The 26,885-nt window shown below is 43.8% G+C and overlaps 3 protein-coding genes across 8 annotated transcripts in view; 1 reads left to right on the forward strand and 2 right to left on the reverse strand.

Moving 5' to 3' along the window:
• The first annotated feature begins 639 nt into the window (after positions 1–639).
• Positions 640–11,622, forward strand: copg2 (COPI coat complex subunit gamma 2). Its single transcript, XM_064342661.1, has 23 exons — positions 640–792; positions 1,488–1,540; positions 2,399–2,479; positions 2,810–2,881; positions 3,046–3,125; positions 3,342–3,417; positions 3,544–3,636; positions 3,829–3,915; positions 4,122–4,279; positions 4,589–4,722; positions 4,860–4,927; positions 5,310–5,498; positions 5,825–5,920; positions 6,055–6,298; positions 6,715–6,790; positions 7,168–7,271; positions 7,520–7,645; positions 8,782–8,850; positions 9,037–9,348; positions 9,618–9,715; positions 10,003–10,141; positions 10,413–10,511; positions 11,442–11,622. The coding sequence occupies exons 1-23, from the start codon at positions 756–758 to the stop codon at positions 11,570–11,572; spliced, it is 2,622 nt and encodes an 873-aa protein (XP_064198731.1). The 5' UTR covers positions 640–755; the 3' UTR covers positions 11,573–11,622.
• Positions 11,623–12,184: 562 nt separating this feature from the next.
• mest (mesoderm specific transcript) lies at positions 12,185–20,842 on the reverse strand. 2 transcript variants are annotated; one of them, XM_064342662.1, is made up of 12 exons: positions 20,511–20,842; positions 19,227–19,410; positions 18,716–18,795; positions 18,345–18,422; positions 17,838–17,974; positions 17,317–17,375; positions 16,897–16,937; positions 16,655–16,725; positions 16,027–16,128; positions 15,081–15,157; positions 13,909–13,972; positions 12,185–13,546 (listed from the first exon to the last, which is right to left on the reverse strand). In XM_064342662.1, exons 1-12 carry the CDS (start codon positions 20,529–20,531, stop codon positions 13,429–13,431), a joined length of 1,032 nt encoding a protein of 343 aa, XP_064198732.1. In that variant the 5' UTR covers positions 20,532–20,842; the 3' UTR covers positions 12,185–13,428. The 2 variants fall into 2 exon arrangements, with proteins under 2 accessions (XP_064198732.1, XP_064198733.1); XM_064342663.1 differs by lacking the exon at positions 20,511–20,842 and adding an exon at positions 20,491–20,509.
• Positions 20,843–22,566: 1,724 nt separating this feature from the next.
• Positions 22,567–26,885, reverse strand: part of atp2b1a (ATPase plasma membrane Ca2+ transporting 1a) — a 53,118-nt gene continuing 48,799 nt past the window's right edge. For all 5 annotated transcript variants that reach the window (XM_064342658.1, XM_064342655.1, XM_064342656.1 and 2 more), the window contains one exon: positions 22,567–25,418. In XM_064342658.1, coding sequence (XP_064198728.1) covers positions 25,062–25,418 — 357 coding nt within the window. In that variant the 3' untranslated portion in view covers positions 22,567–25,061. The remainder of the gene's footprint in view (positions 25,419–26,885) is intronic.

Below are 26,885 nucleotides of genomic sequence, written 5' to 3' on the forward strand. Positions count from 1 at the left end.
TGAAGGTTGCCTTATCAATATTTCAATAGATAGAAAGCAACATACCATTATTCGACTACTTTAATTTGACCACGAGAGGGAACCAAACGTAAAACTATATTTTATTGAGTAATAAAAAGAAATGAAACAAAAAAAAAACAAAAAAAAAAACGGGATAATCCAAAATCAACGAATACGATTTGCCACAACTATTACAAGTTTCTAAACACAACTCCAAACTTGCCTCAACCCTAACACTGACTAACTGCTAATGTGTTCACTAATGACCATCGTGTGTTATTCAGCCTGATGAAGTCTGTGGACGAAACGTGCGGCAAACAGCACCGTATTTTCTGTGCCTTGTTGTCAATACCCTAGTACCTGTTAAGAGTTCGCTTACACAAGTACACCTTGCGAATATACAATATTGACTTTATTTTTTCTATGTGAGTTTTGCTTTGCCGATTCTGGTAGCTTTTCATCACTTCCTCCTAAAATATGTATTTCTGATACAGTGACATTTAGACATTTAAACTAATTCATGGTTTATTTGCAGTTAAAATAGATCGTATGGGGGTGTGGATTTCAGCACCGTGAACAGCAACGTAGGCCTACAGACATACCCTCACTGCTGCCTCTACAGTCACGGGAGATCACTGCAACTCATTTTCGCAAAATCTGTAACGTGGCCCTTGACGTCATTTCCGTCGACGTGGAGTTCCTATGTTTTTTGGTGAAGCGGTGCAAACGATTGCTGAGAAAAACTAGTCGCAACAATGATAAAGAAATTTGACAAGAAGGACGAAGAATCTGGTAAGATATTATTTTTGAGCCAGAAACCACTGCTATAGATTAAATAAGGCAAGTTTGTAGTGAACCGCATAGTGAAAGACTGTATGAATTCAGTCCAGGAAGAGATATTGCAGGCCTCATATAATGTTAGCAGGCTAGCTAGCTAGCAAATTAATCCTGGACAGTAGGGACACGTAGGTCTTGGTTAATTCGTATAGCTGGTTAATTGATTTGCAAATGTGACAACATGTTTTATTATGCAATATCATTCATATACAAATAGTTAGCTGGAGACCATGACTTAGGAACAGTCATGTCAACTATCAGTCAGTTCTTTGCATTAGCTAATACCTCCCTAGCTAAGTTAGATTACTTACGATGTTAACTGGCAGAAATCTTTGTGAATTAAACCAAACCGACGTTCTTTTAGAATGAATTACGCAGCCCAGCTAACTGTAAGCCAACTGCTTATTAGCTATATCACAGTAAAGTTATTTCGGAAAGAGTTTAGTTAGGTTGTCTAGCTGGCTAGATAGCCAGTTAGCTAGCTGGTTTTGATGCATTCAGCGTTCAAATGTATTCCTATAACGTTAGACTAATTGACATCATTGATATGTGTTTCTAGTTGAATACGTAAAGTATTTTCTTTACCATGGTTGTTTCGCTGTGTTTTGGTCGATAACTGCTGGTTTATTAAGATTATTTGTCCGTTGTAGGAAGTGGTTCGAACCCATTCCAACACTTGGAGAAGAGCGCTGTCCTCCAAGAGGTAATAACTGCATGATAAAGTGATTGTGTGTGACCCACAATGTTGCCAGGCTAACTTCTAAGTGTAAAGTTGAACGTGACGTGTTCTGCCTTCCAAAGACCCCCCCCCCACATATATATAATGTACTACACAGGAAGGAAACACATGGTTGTTGCTTTTGAATAAGTCGCATACCACTTTAAGGTAATAGGCTATATAGGTGGAAAGAAAGAATCCTATTTGCTGCTGACTCCCAAAAGCAAGTGTAGTATCAGTCACAGGTCAGCCAGCTAAGCTGAAAGCTAAAGCCGGCAACACAATGTGGCCACAGTAGGTGTTGTTGGCGAGTTCACAAAGTGTTTCCTGTTGTTTTTGTGCTGATAAAGTCCTTAGCAGTAGGTTGCTAGCAGATTCACTGATAATTATTGTACATTTCTTCCTGGTTGGCCACCGTTTCTGCTACTTTTCTGTGTGTTTCAGAAATTAAATGCTTAATTTAAGTAATTTATTGGCCGGAGAGCCCACAGAAAAAACTCATAAAAACCTTCAGAAGCTGCAGCCGTCAGAACAGCTGTCCTGCAATGTTTGCTGAACCTGCATACAGTGTATGGACCAAGCAAAGTGCTTTAAAGAACAGGAAACATGCACAGTATCAGTATCATTGACCTGGAAAACCATTGTCAAATCCAGACTAAGCATTGCACAATGTTGTATGCTTATAGGAATGGTCAGGGAGTAATTCAGATTTTATTACAAAAAAGGCAAAATCGTAATTGATTCCACATGGGGGGAAAAAAATAAAAGATCTGTGGCTGTCTGTTTTTCTGGAGGTCAGAATTATTCGTTTAAATTCTTTGATGTGATCTGTCCTACGCAAAGGCTCGGATCTTCAATGAGACACCCATCAATCCTCGAAGATGCCTCCACATCCTCACCAAGATCATTTACCTGCTCAACCAGGTACAGTGCACTTCACAGTGTGTGTGTGTATTAAATTTTTTCCCTCATTTTTTTTTTATTTGTAGGGCCAGATTAAATTTGATCCCAGTACACGTTGCCCTGCATTTAACATTACTAAATTATTTATGTTTCATGTTCAGTTTAAAAACTGGAAGATGTTCTTATATTGAGAAAATGTAGAATCCTTTGCTTAACTGGACCATATGCATTAGTTTGAATCTAGGACTTCTCTCCTGTTCTGCCAAGCATGGAGTGCCTACAGAATGCCAGTGTGCCATCTGTCATTGGTTCTGAATCGTGTATTTAAATTTTTTCTGTCATTCCTTGCAGGGGGAACATTTTGGGACGACAGAGGCGACGGAGGCTTTCTTCGCCATGACTAGGCTCTTCCAGTCCAATGATGTAAGTGCAGATTTTATAACTACCTACCAGACATATGTAACCTCGCTTAATATTGTGAAGGAGCTCTGTGCTTGTGAATTTAAAAGCTCAGACTGTCTTTGTGAACATTACTGGATGTGGCATGACCTGACTGGTCTGAATGTGTACGTACAATCTCTTAACAGCAAACCCTGCGGAGAATGTGCTACCTGACCATAAAGGAAATGGCCAACATCTCCGAGGATGTCATCATTGTGACCAGCAGGTAAGTTTGCAAAAGCGTCCAGGGATGTCCGCGTTTCATTTTACAGCATCCCAGCATCATGTACCACTAGCATTTAAAAACATTTGAAGCGCCAGGATGTATAGTTGTGAATATGATTTAAGATAGTATTTGCATCATGTTATCATTTCAGTACTAAAGTTTATGTAGCTTGGATCCCATCTGTTCTTTATTGAATGTGTCTGTCTTTGTCTGTAGCCTGACCAAGGACATGACCGGCAAAGAGGATGTGTACAGGGGCCCAGCGATCCGAGCCCTGTGCAGGATCACAGATGTGAGTGATGTCACACACTCTCTCTCTCTCTCTTCGTGTCCAGTTTGTCCATGGCATTCGCTAGCATACCCATATAATACTGCAGTGAGGCTAATGTGCGTTAATGTTCATGTTGTCCTGTTGCAGACCACCATGCTGCAGGCCATCGAGCGCTACATGAAGCAGGCCATCGTGGACAAGGTTCCCAGCGTGTCCAGCTCCGCTCTGGTCTCCTCACTGGTCAGTCTCAGTGTTCCAGCCCTGCTCTGTGTCTCACCAGCAGTAACAGCTGTGTTCGCTAGATGTTCATGTTTTTTAAATATTTAAAAGATAACTGTTAAATCCTTTAATTAAAAAAAAAAAAAAGAAAAAATATATATATATACAATATGTGATTATGAAAAGCTGACTGTGTGGTGTGTGTATGTGCAGCACATGGTGAAGATGAGCTATGACGTCGTGAAGCGCTGGGTGAACGAGGCACAGGAAGCGGCTTCCAGTGACAACATCATGGTGCAGGTGGGCGGGACTAACTGCTAAACAATTAACAATGACAATGTATCTTATATACAGTATTTACCTGAGCAGCAGATGTCCACATTGAATTCCGAATTGAATAATTTTACATATAAAATCTTCTCCAGCAATATTTCACTTCAGAAGTGTGTGTGTTCTCGTAAATGTAAAAGATCGCATTTTAAGGGAGTGTCCGATCTGTCCTGCAGTACCACGCCCTGGGTCTGCTCTACCACCTGCGGAAGAACGACCGCCTGGCTGTGTCCAAGATGCTGAACAAGTTCACCAAGTCGGGCCTCAAGTCTCCCTTTGCCTACTGCATGCTGATCCGCATCGCCAGCAGGCTTCTGGAGGAGACCGAGGGCGGGTGCGTGCGTCTGCGTGTCCGTCTGTGTAGTGGGGATGTGTACGTGTGCGCGTGTGCGCGTGGGCAAAGCAGCTGGCAAGTTGCTGTTCCATGCTAGCAATAATAGGTAGCCGCCATATTTGGAGGCAGTGCTGCTATCTATATCCCTAATGAACTTACAAGTTCCCGTGTCATTATTATGTACTGTGTGTCTCTGCTGTTTATGTCTTTTAATGTTACTTTTGTATATGTACATGAATAAAAGTATTAAAATGTGTGTGTGTTGGTGTGTGTGGAGATGGTGATCTCTCTCTCTCTCTCTCTCTGCAGACATGACAGCCCCCTGTTTGACTTCATCGAGAGCTGCCTGAGGAACAAGCACGAGATGGTGGTTTACGAAGCGGCGTCCGCCATCGTCCACATGCCCAACTGCACCGCCCGCGAGCTCGCCCCCGCCGTCTCAGGTGAGCGCTCTCCCCCAGCAGTCTGTTCTGTGGCTCTGAGGAAGGGCTTGGGTTACAGCAGCAACATCAAATAGCACGTTATATCCAGACCGTGTGCCTACATATGAATGTGTGTTTTTGCGTTTGTTTCTGTCCAGTTCTTCAGCTCTTCTGCAGCTCCCCCAAAGCAGCCCTGCGATATGCTGCAGTCAGGACTCTCAACAAGGTGCGACCTCAACCCCCCAAATAACTGCACCTGAGCTTGAAATAAGATGCTAAGCTCCGTTTGGGCTTTCTGCATGATATAGGTTTACTCTGACACGTATGCAACTAAAGATATTTAGCAATAACTTTGTCAGATTTCAACACTTTCAGAATTTGTATGGGTTAGTTAAGTTTTGGGTTTTTGAATGATTTGAAAGTTTTTTTCTTCATAAAAGTCTCTCAGCTGGCAAATGGCAGTCAGTAATGTATGGCAGGCCTTACCAGCCCTTTTACAAGTTTCACCAGAGCCTTTAGATGTGAACACGACCACTGTATTCACTTACGTACTCGACGCAACCCTCCCCAGTTTTCTGAATGTGTGTTGTGCTCTTTGTCTCCACCAGGTGGCGATGAAGCACCCTTCGGCGGTGACGGCCTGTAACCTGGACCTGGAGAACCTGATCACGGACTCGAACCGCAGCATCGCCACGCTGGCCATCACCACCCTGCTGAAGACGGGCAGCGAGAGCAGCGTGGACCGCCTCATGAAGCAGATCTCCTCCTTCGTGTCCGAGATCTCCGACGAGTTCAAGGTGACGCCATCTCCCTTTGAAGCCCTGAGTGAGGGCTTCAAAGAATAGAGCAGAGATGAAATTAAAATCGAGAGTACTGCAAGATGGAATGAAGATTTTCAAGTAGATTTTGTTACGTTTGATGTCAGTAAATTGTTTAACCCTTTAAGGTGTAACATCACAAAAGTTCTTAGAAGGGGATTCTAATGCTGCTGTAACAATCACTATTGGTAATTGGCAAAGTTCTATAACATCTGACTGTTTGACTTACTTTGAAATAGAGAACTTGTGGAAACATTATCTGAATGATCTGTTGTGTAAATGGCGTGCTTTTGACTGTTTTGCAGGTGGTGGTGGTGCAGGCCATCAGTGCCCTCTGCCAGAAGTATCCCAGAAAGCACAGCGTCATGATGAACTTCCTTTCCAACATGCTGAGGGACGATGTGAGTGTCTGTGCAGGCGTCTGTGTGTTCCCTGCGGGTTTGGACACAAGCGGCCCTGCGTGTCCTGCATCACTGAAGAGAGTAACCTAACGTGTGTGCGTTTGCGCTTGCGTGTCTGTGTGTTCCTGTGACAGGGCGGGTTCGAGTACAAGCGGGCCATCGTGGACTGCATCATCAGCATCATCGAGGAGAACCCCGACAGCAAGGAGACGGGGCTGGCCCACCTGTGCGAGTTCATCGAGGACTGCGAGCACACCGTGCTGGCCACCAAGATCCTGCACCTGCTGGGCAAGGAGGGCCCCCGCACCCCCTGCCCCTCCAAGTACATCCGCTTCATCTTCAACCGCGTGGTGCTGGAGAGCGAGGCCGTCAGGGCCGGTGAGTGCCTCAGCCAATGGCTGCTCTCCGTGAGCTCAGCCATAATCCATCGATTAGAACACGTATCTGTTTACTGTTTGGGTGACGTCATCCCTGAAAAGAGCTTGTGCTGGATTGATGTCAGCGGGTGTAGTGTTACAAATTGCTGCAGTTTTATGTGTGAGGTCATGCAAGTGGGCAGTCACATGATCTCGCACATAATCTGTATTATATTGCAGCCATTTTGCAGACTGACCCATCCAAAATGACTTTTTTTTGTTGCATTTTTTTTTTGTAAGACCATAATGTCCATTTATACAGCTGGATATATACTGAAGCAGCTCAGGCTAGGTAGCGTGCTCATGGGTCCAGTGGCAGTGTCCTGCCTATTATTAGTGCCCTGCTTGTTATTGACCTGTTTCTTTTCCCCGCTCCAGCTGCGGTCAGCGCCCTGGCCAAGTTTGGGGCGCAGAATGATGACCTGCTCCCCAGTGTGCTGGTCCTGATGCAGAGGTGCGTGGTCTCACATGATCACACGGGGGCGGGGTAATACTGACACTTTAGAACAGCGCGACTCAACTCCAGGTCCCACGGACCGCAGTGCCTGCAGGCATTTGTGCCAACTATGCACTACACCACCTGATTTCACTGATCTGACCTGGAGTTGAGTGGCACTGCTTTAGAGGTTGCTGGCATCCTGTTAAGGTGTTGTTATGGTTATTGTATGTCGAATAGTTTTGAAGTAATGTTTTTCTACTGTAGAGTAAAATGGAGGGGGGTGAGAGTTTGGGTTATTTGTCTGACTGTAGATCCTGATTGGTTGTTTGTAGTTGTGTGAGTGCTAGCTGTACTGGTGTGACTGACGTCCTGGCTCGTGTGCCTTCGTGCAGGTGCATGATGGACAGTGACGACGAGGTCCGAGACAGAGCCACGTTCTACATGAACGTCCTGCAGCAGAAACAGAAGGCGCTGAACGCTGCCTACATCTTTAATGGTACAGCCGCTAAGACCGTAGTGACTAATTCATTACGCTTATGGGGTATGCTGAGTACCATATTGTGTCTGGATTTCTCAGTGAATTGCAGTTCCAGGGATGAACGTGTTGGTTGTAGTTGATGGGTTTTGTTTTTGTTTTGTATTTTTTGCTTGTGGAGAAATGACTTTTGTAGTATTTCTCTGAGAATTAACGGTCACAGTCATGTTTCTCCGGGTAAATTGATGGCTGTTGTGATGTTCTTCCAGGTTTGACTGTGTCCGTTCCTGGTCTAGAGAAGTCTCTCCACCAGTACACTCTGGAGCCTTCTGAAAAGCCCTTCGATATGAAGACCGTTCCCCTGGCAACCACACCCATCACAGAGCAGAAGACAGGTGATACCTTTAGAGATGTACAGCAAGGCTGGCAGAGCAAATCACTGTTTGTTGGTAATAGTGGTACTTCAGACATCTGCTGTGGAGTGCTTTCCAGAGTGAAATTTATGGTGTTTTACAAGTTCTGAAACGAATCGTCTTGCAGCAGGCTTGTGTCTGTGACATCCACTGTGACCCAGACTCAACTCGTATAGGTCGGCTCTGTCAGTGGATGTCTTTCGCTTTACTGTTTCACCTCTGCATTAGAGATTTTTGGAGAAAAAAAAAATTTGGAAGCTGGAAAGATTGCTCTTCCTTAGTCTGGTGACCTTATTTTAGTCTGGTTTGAGCAGCCTTATTTTAGTCTGGTTTGAGCAGCCTTATTTTAGTCTGGTTTAAGAAACCACCTTTAAAATGAGGCACACTGAGCAGCTAGCTTTGTGCCTTGATATCAGTGTCATGACTTTTGGGAGGAATGTAGCAGTGCACTTTATTATTTAACTATCCAAATGTGCAGTTTTCAGCTAGGTTTGTTTTTTATATTAAGTACATTTATGGCTGGATATATTTTTCACCATTCATACTTTTTCAGTATGATGAATCTGTCTGGGTTTTTCTTAGCTTTCTTTTAAGAGTCAACAAGTATTTTAGAATTAACCCCAAGAAAAGGGGTTTGAGTTGTCATGCATCCAGCAGGTGGTGCTTATGTGGCTCATGGAATAAATATTTCACTTGTGTTATCAGAGGCCAGTCCTGGGTACTCTTTATCCACAGCTGTTAAGGTTGAACTGGTTATCGTTTCCCCTCAGTGGAATCTGCTGTTCTACTTTCGCATTTCCACCGGAGAATGTGGCCTTGTGTGTGAGAGCATTCAAGGACAACTCAGGCTTAGAGCTGGCCAAAGAACACCAAGTACAATTTGATTTCTCAAATCTCTCATCTAACCTTGAGATGATTTAAAAAATAAATAAATAAAAAGAAATGTTTATAAAGATTCATTGTGAGCTACTTAATGTTAATGCCTGCAGACTGCAGCAAGGCAAAAAATCCTGCCTTTATGTGTGCCTTTAAGATGAAAATTTGAAGGTATTAAAAGTAATAAAAATAATAATTTATAGTCTCATGAGATTTCTGCTGTTTGTTCTACTTTATTTCAGAAATCGCACCCGTTGCCACCAGTAAGCTCCCAGAGAAGCTGACACCATCGCGGCAAGACATTTACCAAGGTTTGCCCCCCCCCCCCCCCATCATTCCATTCTACCTTCTCAGTGCAAAACCGCAATGTTCAGTAATCGCGTGTTCAGCAGCGAAAGAGCGTCCGTTTCATTTTTACTCCCGATTGGGCTTCGGGTTTTTTTTTACGACCCGTGTTTCTGACCCGCCGTCTCCCTCCCTGCCCGCCCGCATCGCAGAGCAACTGGCGGCCATCCCGGAGTTCCAGGGCCTGGGGCCCCTCTTCAAGTCCTCGGAGCCCGTGCAGCTGACGGAGGCGGAGACGGAGTACGTGGTGCGCTGCATCAAGCACACCTTCGCCGGCCACATGGTGTTCCAGTTCGACTGCACCAACACGCTCAACGACCAGCTGCTGCAGAAGGTGCTGGTGCAGATGGAGCCGTCGGAGGCCTACGAGGTGGTGCAGTACATCCCCGCCGCCAACCTGCCCTACAGCCAGCCGGGGTCCTGCTACAGCCTGGTGCGGCTGCCCGAGGACGACCCCACCGCGGGTAGGCCCCCCCGCGTCCTCTCGCTCCGCTCACACCGCGCGCAGCGGCGTTTCGAAACACATTCAGAAACACCGCAGTGCTGTATCGAGCCCTGCAGGAGTAGCACTTGCAGAGAAATGCGTTGAAATGCTTATTGCCGTTTTGTACGTGTATGGCTTGGTGATCGATTTTGTTAATCCCTTTAAATGAGGGAAGAACTTGGGTGTATTTTTTATTCAAGGATGTGCAGATATCTCTGAGGAATCGTCTCTTTCCTTGTGTCCTTTCAGTCTCCTGTACGTTCAGCTGTACTATGAAGTACTTAGTCCGCGACTGTGACCCCAACACGGGAGAGCCCGACGATGACGGTTACGACGACGAATATGTGGTACGCGGTCCTGACATCCTTTTCTCACTTTTAATGCAACCACATTAATTGGTTGATTGATTTTGGTCAACATAATTGCATTCTGTTTCTGCTGTACCAGAAATGTTATTCACTGGCAAGAAGTGTCTAAACTAAGTGAAGCCAGTAAACCACAATGGCAGTATCATGGCATGTACTGTATGCCACTGCATGAATGTTTCCCTTCAGGTGCTTACTGAATTTCCTCTCAATCTTTCCCCTTCCCTCCAAATTGCCTTGTATGCGTGCTCTCTGGCGCCCCCTGCCAGCTGGAGGACTTAGAGGTGACCGTGGCAGACCACATCCAGAAGGTTCTCAAGCCCAACTTCGGTGCCGCCTGGGACGAAGTGGGAGACGACTTTGAGAAAGAGGAGACCTTCGCCCTCTCCTCTGTCCGGACTCTGGATGGTAACTCACCACACAGTTTTATTTGATTTGATAAGAGATCAGAGGAGGGAAGATAAAATGTGAAAGCTATCTATGAATGTCCATGAATGCCATGGTTACAGTTTTGTTTGTGCTGCAAAATGTTTCACCATCAGCAGAATCATGCCTTTAATGGGATACTTCTTTATACATGATTTCACCTGTGTTCAGGAGGGTAAAATGTATACACTGTTTTGCTTGCTTGGTTCTGTGGAGGTTGTGGTTGTGACTGTTATGGCTCCTCACCCCACAGAGGCCGTCGGTAACATAATCAGCTTCCTGGGCATGCAGCCATGCGAGCGATCGGACAAGGTCCCCGAAAACAAGAACTCCCACGTCCTGTTCCTAGCAGGTGAGAGCCTTATCCCCCCCCGAAACCTCCCCCCTCTCCCCACCCTTCGGTTTGGGAACTTTCTGCTTTCCTACCTGAATAAATTCACATTGTCTGTATTGAAGTCGGCTTATCAAACAACCATAAAAATTATGGCATCGCGTCGGTCCATCACTGCTGCCATGCCGAGATCCTTGGTGATATAATATTTGTATCATGCAAATAAAATTAAAGATAGCCGTGCGTAAGATTATTTGAAATGGACTTAAAATTTTGCTGGAATTCCTGTTTGATATGTTGGTTACATAACTGTGACTATATACTTTATGATCAGACTGAAATCTGCACGCCAAGAAACACCCCCCAAAGAATGGATCATTTGGCATATCCACAAATTAGATTAAGCTTTCATTCACAAACACTTCGGAAAACATGCCGCGTATTAAGACTTGGTAGTAGTTGTCTAGTGATTTTGATGTTTTTTTCCCCCCTGCTTTAAACCTTTGTTTAATAGCCAGTGTTTTTCTCCCACTAAGCACAACAAAATGTGAAGCAGTTTACTTCCTGCGCCGTTTACTTAATGTGAAGCGGTTAATGACACAAGGATGGCCGTTTCCCATCAGCCGATGAAATGAGCCATTTAAACCGCCGTTGGCGAAGCTACATCCTGGAGGTGATGCAACTGCTGCAGAAGCCACACGGCCATTATGAGGAGCTGTTCCTAACACAGCAGAACAGGGTCTGAGAAACGGGCTCCCCTGAAGCCAAATGGAATCATTCATTCATTATTGAACCAATCGTTGAGCCTAGCTGAAGAGGTGCACTCTGGGGTTTTGGGTCCTGCTTGTTAGTCAGTAATGCCATAATTTTCCAGAACGGTTCTGCCGGGCTTTCTGGTTTGTGGCGCTTCAGTTTGATGGATGACTGACACCTGTCAATCTTGCGGCGCAGGCGTGTTCCGGGGGGGCCACGACGTGCTGGTGCGGTCCCGCCTCGCGCTGGCCGACGGGGTGACCATGCAGGTGACGGTGCGGAGCCAAGAGGAGACCGCCGTGGACGTGATCCTCGCCTCTGTCGGTTAAATCCGGTTAAATCCGGCACATTCCGCCAAACGCCAGTAAAAAAAAAACAACCCCTCTGAGGTGGTTATGATATTCATAAACATCTGTCATGCATTCAGTTATTCAAATGATCCAAAAAGCAAAATTATTTAAAAATATCTGTATTTTTAAATGCCCTTCTGCTGTGCTATCACCAAGGTGTAAGTGTGCCTTTGGTTTAACGGCGCCTGTTGTCTTGAGTTTTGCCATGTTAATGTGGAGTCACCTTTATCTGAATGCCATCCACTGCAGTAATAAATCACTTATACAATTACTTGTATTGGCAAAATACCATTTCGATGAGCTACACCCGTGTAACCTTTTTTCATTCTAGTTTCTTTCCGATATAGGTGGCTATTGTTTCAGAATGTTACATGCATAATGTCTTTTTTTTTTTCCATCATGGCGCTTTTCCTGAAATTGTCTGCACAAGTTTCTGTATCCAGTTCTGTCCCGTTTGTCTTCAATAAATATTTTTTTCCTGTACAGTGTGTCAACACTAAAAATTATTCCTCCACTGCTGTGGGTATAACGTGAAATACGTTATGTATTTTGTGGAGTGTGGATTTAAATGTAAAATACTTTCAACAAGCATTTTTGAAAAACTATTTTTATTTCTGTAAAATACTTTTTTTTTTTGCTTGTATTTCAGTGCATTATTCACCAGTTATGCACAGCTGACAGAAAAGGTACATACAGTTTATTGTTCCAGACTATAATCCACAGAAAATGGTTCTGTTGGCGGAAGACCAGCTTAATCCCATAGTGAGGTTATTGCAGCCACAGTTCTCTTAAACGGCATGACTATCCACACAAATACAAGGAAGCATTTCTTTACAGAGTGAGAAACCGCTTGCCAGGTCATGGTAGTGTAGCCAGAGACCCTCTTCACCAGGCTTGAAGTGCTGGGTGTTCTCTAGTTTGAAGGTAACTGGCAAGGATAGCTGGGCTGAGTATATACTCTTAAAATAGAGAAACATGTTCAGATTCATGGTCCTCGTGTGGATGTGCAGAGGTGGAAAATCCAGGTTCTGAGAGTAAAGAGTCCTCCCCAGTATCTTCCACTGGAATCTGCTAACAATTCTTCAGCCAGGAGGTAGAACTAAATGGTGAAATCAGACTGACAGTAGAAGAAACACGTCAGTTCTATAACTTTCTGACCCCTGGACTTTCCACCTCTGCTGATGTACTTATGGGGGGGCATGAGGGTACTGTGAAATGAGGGAGATCTTTTCCTTTTGACAATGCTCAGCTGGTATTATTTGGCTTCATATTTCATACACAATACTGCAAAATTAGGCCATCATCAATGGAATTGTACTTCTACTTCATATTGCTATCAAGACTTCAATTTCTAAATTGAAAACCCATCAAAGTGGCAACATTGAGATTTCTTTTTTTTTTTTTGTTAAACATCACTGGAAATTTTCTTCTAGCTCAGCAGTTGCCATCTGCAATGCCTCCACCGAATCAATGTAATTTACTGTAATATTTTTTTTTTAAAACTGTACCTTTCAGAAACGGTACATTTTATCCTGTACGCAAACTACACATAGTGCATTTTATCCCTGGGATGGATTTTGGTTTTCAAAGGGCATCGTGAGCTTTCGGATTACCTCAGGCCTGACGTGCAGGAACCAAGCCGATTGGCAAAGTGCACTTTAAAACCCTGCTGCCAGGCTGAGAAGGTGTTTCGCATTGCTTATGATGACTGATAAACCCCTCTATGAATGATGACAGTCCTAACGAGGGGTGATGGCTGCGAGTATGACACTGAAATTGATTGGAAGAGAGATTCGATGCTGGAAGCAGAGAGCCGTCCCGACGAGGAAAGGTGCTCAGAAGGAGTTGATGAAGTTGAGATAGGCGTTGAGGAAGCCCGTGGGGTCTTCCAGCTGGGGGTAGTGGCTTATGTGCTCATCCAGAACCGACACTGTGGACCTCTTGACCAGGTGACTGGGAATAAGGAAGACGGGTACATTTTTATTGTTTGTTGCAAACAATATTGATCCTTTCAAATGCAGAATTCCAAAAAATGTAGTACATAAAAAAATTTAGTTTTCATGTAAATTGTTCAATAACCAGGTATTGTTTGCCCAGGCTGCATACCAGGCTTGCTGAATAAAAGCCACACCAATAATGAGGATTTTCAAATAAACCCATGGTGTCATTCAAAGTAATAATAGGGATTGTGCCATTTCCGGATAAAATAAACTGCAAGATGGAGTAACTCATTGAACAAGAAGGTTGCACTGAAAGCCAGCACGCACGCCCTGAGACAGAACTAAAGAAGATTTGTATTGGGAGCGCACACTCACTGGTAGCGACTGAGGAACTGGGGGTGAGGGTTGACTGGATCCAGCGGCCCATATATCATGTGCACTGAAAGACAGGGAGACGGGTCACGTGCCCTGACTGATACAGACAAATCCAGAGCGCACAAGGACAGAAGGCTGTCGGAGAGAAACCAGCTGAGAGGAATTTTGATCAGATACTGTTTCAGCCACTATCTGACTTAAAAATTTATGACTTTGACATAAATTCATGTTAAAATTGATGTGTTTTAAGTTGCATACATACATTCTCTTATACTCAATAATTCTCACTTTCAATATTTTAAATATAATTACCACTATGATGTACATTTAGTTGTAATGTGTACTTAATACAACTAACCTAACCTTCGGCAGATTTCATCTTGTTTGGTTTTCAATAAAATCATACCTGCAAAAGGTTATTTTTATAAGGACAAATTTACAAAAAATATGTAAGCAGTTGTAATCATATTGAGAAATAGTGATTGTGAGAATTATTTATAGCTTGCAATTCATTCAACATTCAAATTTTCAAGAAAGCTACAGACCAAAGTTATTTTTGGAGAAGTACCTTAGTCACACCAGTGATTCAGTTCTGCAGTCACACACTCTTAGTTCCTATGCTGCAGTGCGACTGTGCCACACCGCTGCCCTATTGTGTTCTCCTTGCCTCAGTGGGGCGTTAATACAAATATGGATAATAAGCCTCTTTAAGCGCTAATCGGGATTTACGCGGCTTAACCCTGATAATTTGGGAGCATTTTATTTTATTTTTGTCCTGCCAGGCCTTCAAAGAAATCATTTGTCCCGAGTCCCCTCGGACAATCAGCTCCTTTTTACTGGATGCATTCCAGGCCGGCGACTCGCACCGCAGGCTGAGTTATGAATATTAATACCACGCCCTTGCGCTAAGCCGCCACTTGCCTGAGGCCAGTCTGGAAGCCCAACCAATCACAGGCGTCATTCACAACTCGTACACAAACCGTACGAGCAGTTTAGGTGTCCAAGCTCAAAATAAACAAAAAAATATTTTTACAATAGAAAATTGCGGTTTGAATTAATTTTAAAGGGACCTCATTTTTAAAGGGAGCTCCTGCTGCATGACATCATCTACCACTGCTGTCAGACTGAAATGGAGCGCGTGATGTCACCGGTGACCTCGCCGCTGTACTCACGTGGAATGACCGTTGTGGTGAGAGCCCCCACCCAGCGCTCCCTGTGCTTCAGCCTCTGGTTTATGTACTGCAAAATACTGAAGCAGAGACGGTCACCGCCAATCAGCTTCATCAAACGCTCAGCCCGATAACAGCACTTGTCTGACAGCGATAACAGGTAAAAATTTCACGGAGTTAAACAGCGTATCAGCCTGTTTCTTGCAATGCACCCTGAAAGTCAACATCAGTTCAATAGCATTCTGCCAGTCTCAACCACATCCAGTAATGTGTTTTCAAATGACTATCGCTGCACAGGCTACATTAACCAGAACTTAGCACTGTCTGTGATGTGGAATAGGCATGTGCATTTCATATTATTTCAGTAACTCTGATACTCAATGTCTCTATAGAATGAGCACTCGACAAGTAGACTTAAAGAGTGAACTTTTTACAATTCTGAAAATCATTTGAATAACTGAAGGCTATGTGTAATTTAGAAGCAAACAGTGTTTAATCCAGAGGAAGAAAAAGCAAACTGGCTGAAGTTTGACTTTGGTTAGAGTGCTAATATTTGTCAGGTAGAGTACATTGGCTGATATCCAGAATGCAGCAGAGTGGGTTGTATTAACAGCGCTGTTAAACATACAGCATACCAGTACTGGGTGTATGTAGTGTTCACATTTTAACACAGTGAATGTGAAGCTGACTGACTCAGCGAGTCAATGGCATTGTGTGAGTGAACAGGCCTTATAACAGGAGACAGAGACTCTCTGAATCCCAAAATGGGCAAGGCTGTCATGCATCATCAATGGTTCATTGACTTGAGCCACCTGTGTTCTAATCAATACACGCAAGTCCGATCAAAAGTAAACGGGAGGTCCAGCCATCATGAGGCTCGTGAAACCTCTCTCCCATCGGCAACAGAGCCCTGTTGCCTAGCGACAGGGAGAAGGCCTCTGCCTCTTACCTGTCCATGACCAGGTTTCCGTCGTTGAAGCGGATCCCCGTCCACATGTCCCAGAACTCGGCCTCCGTGGGCTGGGTGTAGGGCCCGAAAACGTCCCCGATCCTGCCACAAGGCCAAGCGCGAGACGCGTTAGCTACAGCCTTCCACGTGCGGTCACAGTCCCGTCAAAGGACCGAAGGGTCCTGTATTTACACAGAGAGAAACCGCACACAGAGGAACGCGTGCATACCGCAGCCACAGCGCCATGGCAACCCGAGCTGAAGGGCGATGGCTCCAACAACAATCAGAACGCTGTTTAAATAAACATGCCATGTGCAAGGCATGTCCATCCAATAACAGACTTTCCCTTCACTTAAAAAAAAAAAAATGTTTTCTTTAGTCAAAGGCATGTGGACTTAATACCACCCTATTATGAAATAACTAACTTGAAGCCAAACTCATACATAATCTCTGTCGAGATAAAACTCTGGGCTTTTGCGCCATGGTCGGATAACGGGCATTCATGAGGACATTCAGGGCCCGTGAATCACAAGAGCACCGACACCACTCAGCTCGTTCACTTCACCGCGAGGTGCAGCTAAAGCTGATTTCACTGTGACCGGGACGCGCTGGAATAGCATGAACTGACCCTCTGGAGAAGAGCATGAAGTTGATGAGCCTGGTGAGGATGGGGGACAGGAACCACGAGTCCTTCAGCAGCTGTATGCGAGAGAGCACACAGGAGCAACGTTCAGTTCTGCGGCTACAAGCGAGGTTCGATCACCATAACGCCGAAGAACGTGAAAGTCCAGGCTTTCCTGTTGCCTTTTAAATATGCATTAGCGATACGTCCTGAATTTTTAATGAGAATAAACTGCCCATTTTACCAACCTTCTGCAGAAATCTCGGATAGCTTGTTTCTGGAAATAAGCCTGTTTGTGGAGATCAAACATCTTGAATTAATTAGTGACAGAGGTGCACATAAGCAAATAAAAAACGTTTAAGCAATGCTAACCAATGTCAGATGCTAACAAAATACACATGAATGTATGCTGTATTAATCAGTAATAGCAGAAGTTCAGAAGCACTGATTAAATTCAGATCAAAAGTTGTATTTTTACAATCTTCCAATGATAATATAAACGCAGAATGGTAGATGCAATACCCTGCTTGACAAGAGAACACTCCTAAGATTTTTTTACAAGCCATACATGCCACAGGCAGTTATATCTATAAGTATGTGTACATTGGCTACATGACATTATCTGTACAATTTCAAATACAATCATCTGCACTGTTGCCATGCTATACCTCCATTAGACAAGCAGAGACTGTTGATGGTGAGGTGTCCAGTTCTGTTGTGGTCACGCCTGAAAGAACGAAAGGTTCAAGGTACTGAAGAAAGAAAATCCCTCCTGATCACAGAATAGTAGAATTGCTTAAAGCATTACAATCAAAAAATATATGAAGACAAAATCATGATGATTGCATTGGACAGGATTGACACTCTGTTCCAATCCCAATGCAATTCCTTGTCAGATGCAAGCTGTTGTGATTCAAGAACAGATCTGCCCAATGCCCAATGTCTACAGCCATGATAGATGGGTTATTTTTTATGCAAATAAAACCAAACTAGCATCCAAGCCAAGCAATTATTATTCAACACGAGTTCACAGGGAATACAGCCATAATGAGGCAGAGGTGGCTCCTTGAGTCAAAATGGGGAAAGCGGAATTTTCTTAAATGTGAGTGTTTGTTCATAAGCAATGTTTGTAGCATTCCAGTGATGTCTGACAATTCTGCAGGGCCCTAGGCACCAGAATCAGACTCACCTGTACAGGAGTTCCAAAGCCACAGTGTCTCCATAGTCGTGGGCCAGGAGGTTAACTCTTTGATGTCCGAGGCCCAGGTGAGAGACCAACGCCTCCACGATGCTGGCCTGCTCAAATATGGAATATCGATGGGGCCTCTGAGAGACAAAACAGGATTAATGCTGTAATGGGATGTGGTGAGAACTCCAGTGTTAAGTCAAATAAAAATCACAAAGCATTGTTGACCCATTGTGAAATTTATTCAAAAGCTCTACGTTAGTGTTCAGAAATTAGCCATTCTTCTTGCAACAAAGGTCAGTTACAAAAAGAATTACTGGGGAGTGGTTGTGCGTGTGAAATAAATAAATGCATGTGACTCCAAAGGCATGTCATCTGGGGCAGGGCAGATGCACAAACATACACAGACACACACACACATACACAGACATGCACTCACACACACACACATGCACTCACATGCACTCACACACATGCACACTCATGCACTCACACAGCGAGTCATCTTACCGGTTTATCACTGAAGCCAAAGCCCAGGAAGTCCGGTGCAATGACTCTATTAAAACGCTGATTGAGAGGCTCCCAGATCTGTGTGCACAACATTCATAAACGTGCTCATCATCACCACAGCCTTAACATTATCACCATACACCAGACTGTTAAACGATATTTAAAAAAACAACACATCTGCAATTACACCTTTGATTATTACTCTCCTGCTTCCAAGCATCAGACTACAGGAAATACACAAAAACACTGAAATGATGTGTAATTGTGTGGGTATCTGAGAGATTCTCTGCCCTGTGGAGTGTGCAGTGTTCTCCAGTCGATTACTAGGTGCCACCAAACGATTCAGGGCCATCTGTGACTGTCGCACTTACCTTGTACCAGTCATAACTGGAGGTAGGGAACCCATGCAGGAGTATGACCACATCGGTGCTCCCAACAGCTCCTGCTGAATCTGTTTAAAAAATTGTCTGATAACTGACTTTAGAACAGTACTGTGAAATCTGAATTCAATATTATGTACTTCTTTCTCACACATCCTGTTAGACAATGAGTATCTACGCAGGTCTATGAAAAATATGCCAGAAATATAAGAGCACTGTAGCCACTTTAACATAATGACTGTATTAGAACACATTTCAAAACTTTACAAGGAATAAATTAATGAGGTCATACATGTGATGGTGATCATGACTGGTGCAATTATGGCTGGATATTTAGCATTGTAGTCTGAGGAACAAGCTGAGAGCTGCAGCAACAGTTTCTGGTCAGGAGGCAGGTGCCATAACACCAGTTTCCATACGGGGGCTAGTAATGTTGCAAATATGACCCTGAGTAGGATGAAGAAAGAAAACTGCCCACAACCTTCAGGACTGTGATATCTACCTCTGTAGAAGATGTTGTGGCCTTTGTAACGGAAAAGGCCGCCAGAATTCCTCCAGGTTTTCAGTGCCGGGGACAGGTGCGGCGGAGGGATGTGCAAATAAACGGCGATGAGCGGGACGCACAGCAACCCCACATGAAGCCACCATTCCCTCATCCCACAGGAGGAAGAGCTGCACTCCTCACTCTAGACACAGGAAATGTGATGTCACCCTCAGGAGCAGGAAGAAAGAGAACACAGACCCGCAGACCGGACAAATCACAAAATGAATCTAAATGGAAATATATTAGCAGGTGTATTAAGCCCGTTATCTCCAAGGGAATTTCCAATTCCTAGTACTAGTAACATCTATCAAAATAACTGCTAACATCTTCAAAAGTGGGTCCAGTATCACTGAACACTATTATCATTATTATTATTATTATTATAAGCAAAATGCCTTTCCTTTACATATATGTACTTATTCAATCCATCCATGACTTTTTTCTCAGACATTACGTTTTTAGCGAGGTCAGAAGTGTCTAAAATTGCATACAGACCCAAACACTCAAAGTTGGCACAATAATAGAGAACAAAAAGAGGGTACACAACTAAACGAGTACAAAAATACAAAGGGAAAAAAGGTAAAGTGCCAACTTTGAGTGTAAGATCATGTATGCAAATGCATCGCCTAACATGAATGCTGGGTTCAAGCGACCGGGATGTTTAATCATAAGCTAACAGAAAGTCAGCTTTACACCACACAGTATTCCAACACCTCACTGTCAATGAAGGGCAAATAGAGCTTTTGTCGCAAGGTAAATGCAGTATTTATCAAAGTCATTTCCGTAGCAAGCAACTAGCTATCAAGCTAGCTTATTATTATTATATTTTTTTCTTCTTATAGATATTCGAAGACCCATATAACCTAGCTAACATCAGGTGCAAAACAGCACGTCGTATTCACTCTTAAGGTGTCATGTCTGTTTTAAAATGTTATCATGGCACCCTTATGCAAATTACGTTAGCTTGCTAGCTAGCTAGCACAAACCACTTGCAGAACCGTCAGCAATGTCCCTGTCAGATTAAGTTCAGCTTTGTCCCATGGAAGCTAACTAGCTAATAACAGAAACAAAACATGCTTTGCGAAATTTGAGCCAGCTCCCGTGGGTCACGTTCAAGTACATGTCACATTCATGCTACAACAAATATAATAATTCTATTGCATGTATTCATTGTAAGGAACTATGTAAATATTATCGGGTAGTTAATTCAATATCAACGTACCTAGCTAACAAGATACTTACACTGAATGGGCGGCGAGTCATTCCGGGGAGTTCCTGCAGACGCCACCACAGAGCAACAGCACTTCTAGGTAAAAGGATCTCCACGAGAGGCGGCGCAATGAGGTGAAGGATTGCCAGAGATTATCATTTTAAAAAGACTATTACACACTTATGAGCCCCTTTTCTTTTATGATTCCGGTTGCTTGTTAAACTGTCGAAGATAGAGTAATGGAACTTATCTAAAAAACTGGAATACGCATAATTATGTTTACTAGTTAGCCTATACCTCGTAGGTATACAACAGGATTTTTGCGATTCTTGGGCCCTGTCGACTGGAAGTTTGGTTCTAGGGAGTGGTCGGGACATAAGTGTTGAAGACCAGTTGCAATGCGAAAGAGCCCTCTGTGGGCTAGGAGATCTTATAACACAGTTTCAATTTCTTAATCTGCTTTAAAACAAAACAAAAAACAAAATAAAATAATGCAAGTAAAATGTATTGAGTAAAATACTAGACTAAGACTATAGTTTTAATAAAAATTATTTCTACTTTTCTTACAGGTAGTAGTTTGTAAAGTTTGCAGAGAGGGCTATGGGTGTAGAGGTGTAAATGTAGAAGTGATTTTAAAAAAAGAAAAAAAAAGAAAAGTGTTATGATTTAAAATGTGCCCCAAGTTTTTAATTCATAGGCCAAATCTCAACAGCAAGCCAATCTCATCACTGAAATTCCTCAGAGGCACATTCTGACAGCGGACACACCTTTTCACTCTGCAGTCCACCTGCAGATCTTGTCCAGTAATCCGGTCATTGTGTCAGAGCAGTTCTCCCCACAACCGTCCTTTCACACGTGATGATACAGCTATTGTAGCTAGGTACTGCCCACAGGGTACATGCATCACTACACTGGAACCCAACAGGAAATTAAACAGGACAACCTACCTGACAGCCTACAGGTAGTCACCGACTGAAAGCGTTAGGCATCTAAACAATGAATCACTTGACATAACAGCATTTCAGAGTAAAATCACAAATGTCTTCCACAATTCAGGATCTCTGTTCAAAGAGCAATAATATGTTTTCGTTATTCCGGATACACTTGAACTGTGCCAACACGACAGCACAAATCAGTATTTTTTTATGCCATGTATATTTATACCAACATGTACGGGTGTTTTAGACCAGTAGACTGGTTCCTGTTAGTTGTTTGGTTTAACAACAGTCAGGCTGGTGGTTGGCCATTTTCCTCCAAGAGCTAGCAGTTCCAATACTGAGAAAAGTCTCATTAGTGGACACCTAGCCAGGCAATGCTGCTAGGAACTTCAGCAGTCCATTTGAGAGCCACAAACATGAAAGTCTAAAACCAAATCAAAAATAGGAAGAGACATATTTAATCTGAAGACACATAGATTTAGGGTTACCTCTTGTCTGTCTTTCTTTTTTAAATATTGGCAGAAATCAGTCCACAATGTCTTGCGGCCATTAAATGTTTTTGGCCTATTTAGAATTGGGTAAGCGTACAAAGAATCACGAGCAATATAGAGACCACAACTACAAAAGCTTGCCTTGGATGGTATCCAGAATCGGGCATTAATGAGATTTCAATGACAGGGGGGGTTGTTCACGGTATGCTATTTTAAGTTTTGTGCAACCCCTTTTTCCCTAGGTGAAATCCACTTGGGAAGTTCCATTTGCCAAACTTAGCTCCATTTCCTCTTAGAGTCCAAGAAAAAAGTAGAACAAAATAAAGGAGATTTGTATACCAGGATCCATTTCAGCCATTTTTTTTTTCTTTTGAAAAGAAAGGAGTCTTTCTCCTGGCTGGTCTCTACTCTGAAATAACAGTACCTTTTGTACTGTCCTGAAAAAGAGGGTGCATGCCCATTACACACCACTGTCCCACAATGCACCTAGTATTAGCTTACTCCCACCAAGCCGTATGACCTACTTTATAGTGGCGTGAGAGACCTTTACAAAATAAGTGCAACTTATTTCACACCAGTAGAGAATACCACATGTAGAGTGTGTTTAAAAAAAAAAAACTCAGAAAATGCCACAAATGCAAAACCCATGGCCCTGTGGATAGGCTAAATATTAATTTTTTTTATTTTTAAAAACCATACACATTACTCGACAAGTTTCAAATGTAAATCGAATCACGATAACCATTTACATTGCTCAAGATAAACAGACATGAAGTACTTTATTTCCAAATCTTAGATAAAAAAATAATAATCCATAAAACAGATGGATAAACATTCTTTCCCTTTGCAGGAAGATGCTAAATAATAGAGCTTTTATGGATTCTTTTTTTCCCTCAGTTTCATTCCTTTTCGTGAACTCAAGCTGCTTCTTATTTGTAATACAAGGAAAACACAGTTGAATCCAAGTATAAATTTGTGGTTGAGCCTACTGAAAACCAGGCCCCAACGCTCTTCATTCCCCTATGCAGTGAACCCTGTTTAACACCAGGTTTAAAGGGGGAGCAAGAGTTAGGAACCCACCAACAGTAACTGAACTCTGTTGTTATGAACAAATGCAACCGACAAGGTGAACAAGCCATTTCACACCAAAAAAAAAAAAAAGAAAAAAGAAAAAAAACCTCATATTTTGAGTTCAGGCTCGTATAAAAGCCAAACTGTTTCATACTATTTGCCACCCTGAGAAATATATATTTTTTAAGCAGATCTACCAGAACCCTTCTCTCATCCCTAGCCTCACCAAAAGATGCATTTGTGTTGATGCCCCAAGGCTCTGGTTCTGTAGGCTGCAGGTTAATATCTGCGTTTCCATAAAAAATACAAAGGTACATTTTACATGGTCGTGTGTATCAAAGTTTTTCCAACAGGAGGCATTATGAAATAAAGTACCCTGTGCAGTGATACCAGTGTATACCTATTTTTCTGCAAAAAATTAACATCAATTCTTTAGTGTTTCCAGTATATCAGGTGTCACAATTCTACAAATTCAATGCAGCAATATTTTATAACAATGTCTTATGGACCAAGAGGAAGAAAAAAATACAAACATCTTTTTTCTTTTTGATTTCTGAAAATTTCAACCACCCACAACTCTGAAGGAAGTATTCAGTTTTACTAAAAAAAAAAAAAATAATCCACTCGCTTTTTGACCAAGACAACATGACTACCTAGAGACAAATCTGAGGTTAAAATGCTTTTTTCTTCTTTTGGGTTTTAATGAAACCATGTTCAGCTGAATCCTTAACCTAAGCCTGAGTAAACAGAAGTCAGATATCACTGTCCGTTGGCAGGTACGGCCCCCGCTGAGGGGAGAGCTGGTCCGTGTCGCTGTGAAGCCCGTGGGCTTTTCTCCATCTTCGTAGTAGAAAAATAAGGGATTGTCTCGTGATTTCGCAGGGAGAAGGCCAGCTGAGCCCTCAGCTCCTCCGGTGATGGACCCCTTCAGGGTGGAGGTTCCAGCGGCGGACTTTCTGTGTTTACATCGCTGCGTCTAAACGTCATAACGGTTTTTAAAGAATTACTGCCCAGGGCTCCTCAATCAACCGACTGAAAAATATGAGAAATGGGTTTTTCCCACGAATGCCACGCAAAACTGAACTTCGAAAATGTGTTAAAGCAATGCAATAGGACATATTTATAGAAGTGTGAAATGGACAGAGGCCAGAGTCCTCTTTCGCCCCCTGCCCACCCATCCCAAACAGACTACAACACCTGTGCTCATTGCTAAACAAGCCTTAGTGTCATCTATTTGGCTATAAGGATCTATTTATCTACAAATATTTAACAAATAAAACTTGCAGGCAAAATAGTTCAGTTTCAATAGAAACACCCTTTTTTTCCTGAAAATACAGCAGTATCTGAAACAATTCATCGTTCCTTTTTTACGCCCCCCTCCCTACACGCCCCCCCCCCACCCGTCCGCCCACCCACCCCACCCCACCGCCCTTACCCCCTCCCCCATTTCCTCTTCCTCAGACCTCAGCCTTTTCACCTACAAACGCATGAAAAAAAAGTATCTACAAACCATGTAAACAGACCTGCTTTTCTGAGACCATAAATAATTCAAAATATTAACAGGCAATATAGAAGAAATTAAAGTGTTCCAATGAGCGAGGGGCAGGACAGACAGATGTACACCCCGACTCATCCAGACAGAGAGACTGGCACCATCCTCACGAGAAGAAACGCCCATCCCCCTTTTCTTCATTGAAACACAATACAAAAAACAGGTCACTTTTAATCCAAGTTTATACATATCCCTCCTCTCTTTGCCAGAAAATATTTATCGGGGAGGGAGGGAGGGGTGGAAACAAAGTGTCCTCTTCACTTAAGGAGGGAAATTACAAAACAAAATAAAATAAAATAAAATAAAAAAAAATTAAAATGTTACAGCAAAATCAAACCCTACATTCTGACGAATGCCTGCATCTTTGTTTCAGTCCAGTACATGTGGGCTTATGGAGGGGCGGTCCGGTCAGTCCCGCCCCCTCCAGAGATGCTCCGCCCCCTTCAGAGACGCCCTGTGGCGCTGCGCCCCCCCCCCCCAGAAAGCCCCGCTGCGCTACGCGGGTGACGGGTGGCTGGCGAGGGGGCGGGATCAAAGCGAGGTCTCCAGGCTGTGCAGGGGGCTGGCCGGCGACGGGGGGCTGCCGGACTTGCCCGTCTCCGGGTAGAGGCGGACGCCGAGGACGCCGTCGCCATCCACGGCGTTATTGTTCTTGTTGGGCGAGGGCGGCGGGGGGGGCGTGGCGACGCGCGGGGACGAGGAGGAGTTGCGCTTGGTGGGCGCGTCGTCCTCGGCGTCCGTGTCGTCGATGAGCGGGATGTGGGGCTCGGAGTCCTCTATCCGGAACTCCGGGTGCGTCATGAAGTTGTGGATGGAGCTGCGGGACTCGGGCTTCTCCAGGCCCTCATACGGGGACAGGGTACTGCGGAATGCATTCACCACTCGGATCTGCTCGGGAGGGGGGGCCAGGTGAGGCGGGGGGGGGGGGCGACAGAGAGACAGTTAACACCGTGTTTGCGGCAGCTTCTCCTCCATTCAAACTGCATTTTTAAAAAAATAATACAAACATTTTCCAAAAGCGATTTATGGACAAATGGGCTTGTTTTAGTGGGTAAATTGCGGTGAGTTTGGGGGTACCAGGAGCTATGTAGAGGCTGGTGTGGAAGCTGAGAGACGTGCAGTATGCGACGAGCACACACACAGACCAGCGAGAACGTGTGAGCAAAACCGACACACTTTAGTTCACACGTCTCCCCTCCGACCGGGGAAAGCGCTCGGGGTCAGGGGTCACATCGACCTCGCAAACCACAGGCTTTTACACACACACACACACACACACAGCACAATCAACGTCTCCGCAACCTTCCCGATAACCTCCATGTGCACAAAGCAAAAGCACAAAAAAAAACACACAACCTCTTACCCTCTGACCTGTTAATCAAACTGCACAAATCAAGATGCAAAACAAGAGCAGGTTCACAACAGACGAGTGGAACGCGTGAGGTCATCCGTTTACCATGCTCGGGGTAAAGGGGGGTCAGTCACTGATTACGTTGTGTAAAAAAAAACAAAAAAAAAGGGGGAAAAGCCAAGCAGAATTAAGCTTTGCAGCACAGTAAAAAAAGAACCCACAATGGAGCAGAGAACCGACCCATGCAGAGCAACTACCTTCGCTTCAATAGCTGTAAACCTTTGAGTATAGCCCATGACACATTTCACAGAATCTAAGGAGGAACATGTTTCAGTCAGTACGGGAAGTCTCTTCTGTACATTTTGGGCAGTGTCAGTGCCAAGCGCGCTCGCAGGACAAGCGAGAAGCTTTCAGTCGGGAGTGCATCCGCGCGCCGCCTGTGAAGAGAAGGGGGTTATGGGAAGGAGAGCATCAGTCATCCCTAAGAGACAGAGCTGGATGGTCAATGCTGCTCCCCAGAGCAGATCCTAAAGGAGAAGGACAGAGTAGTTTAGAAGGCACTTTCCACATTCATTTCATTTAGCAGTTTCAACAGTATTACTTGTCTGATGGATGCTCTGAAATCCCCAGCAGTCCAAAGACAGGCAGCTAGGATTTAACGCAACCTTCAAATGATATTGCAGGTACTGACGTCTGTATGCAGGGCGTGTATGAATGTGTTCAGATATCTAGGCATCTAGATATTTAGAACCATTTTCTATAACGTTACTCGCATAATTATTATTATTACTACCATAATTTCATGGGAATAATACACCCGTTTGGCAAGCTGAATACCTATACCCTCCTTTGGGGAACACGTCTTCTAAAAGCCTGAATTGCAACTTCATGAAAGAGCATTTAAGAGCCATGGCTCAGACTGCTCCAGGCTACAGGAGTGTTGAAGCACCCTGCCTGAGAAGCTCAGAGGCAGAGACAGAGTCTGTCAGCAGGCTTCACTAGAG

Source organism: Anguilla rostrata, chromosome 7, assembly GCF_018555375.3.
Source record: "Anguilla rostrata isolate EN2019 chromosome 7, ASM1855537v3, whole genome shotgun sequence".
NCBI classification, from domain to species: domain Eukaryota; kingdom Metazoa; phylum Chordata; class Actinopteri; order Anguilliformes; family Anguillidae; genus Anguilla; species Anguilla rostrata.

Coding starts and splice junctions, on each gene's coding strand:
- mest (XM_064342662.1), bottom strand. CDS start 20,531: ATGACTCGCCGCCCATTCAGT. Junction 18,796..19,226: donor CCACAACATCTTCTACAGAG/GTAGATATCACA, acceptor TTTTTTAAACAG/ATTCAGCAGGAGCTGTTGGG. Junction 16,129..16,654: donor TTCATGCTCTTCTCCAGAGG/GTCAGTTCATGC, acceptor GCCTTGTGGCAG/GATCGGGGACGTTTTCGGGC.
- copg2 (XM_064342661.1), top strand. CDS start 756: ATGATAAAGAAATTTGACAAGAAGGACGAAGAATCTG. Junction 4,723..4,859: donor GCTCGCCCCCGCCGTCTCAG/GTGAGCGCTCTC, acceptor GTTTCTGTCCAG/TTCTTCAGCTCTTCTGCAGC. Junction 9,716..10,002: donor GTTACGACGACGAATATGTG/GTACGCGGTCCT, acceptor GCCCCCTGCCAG/CTGGAGGACTTAGAGGTGAC.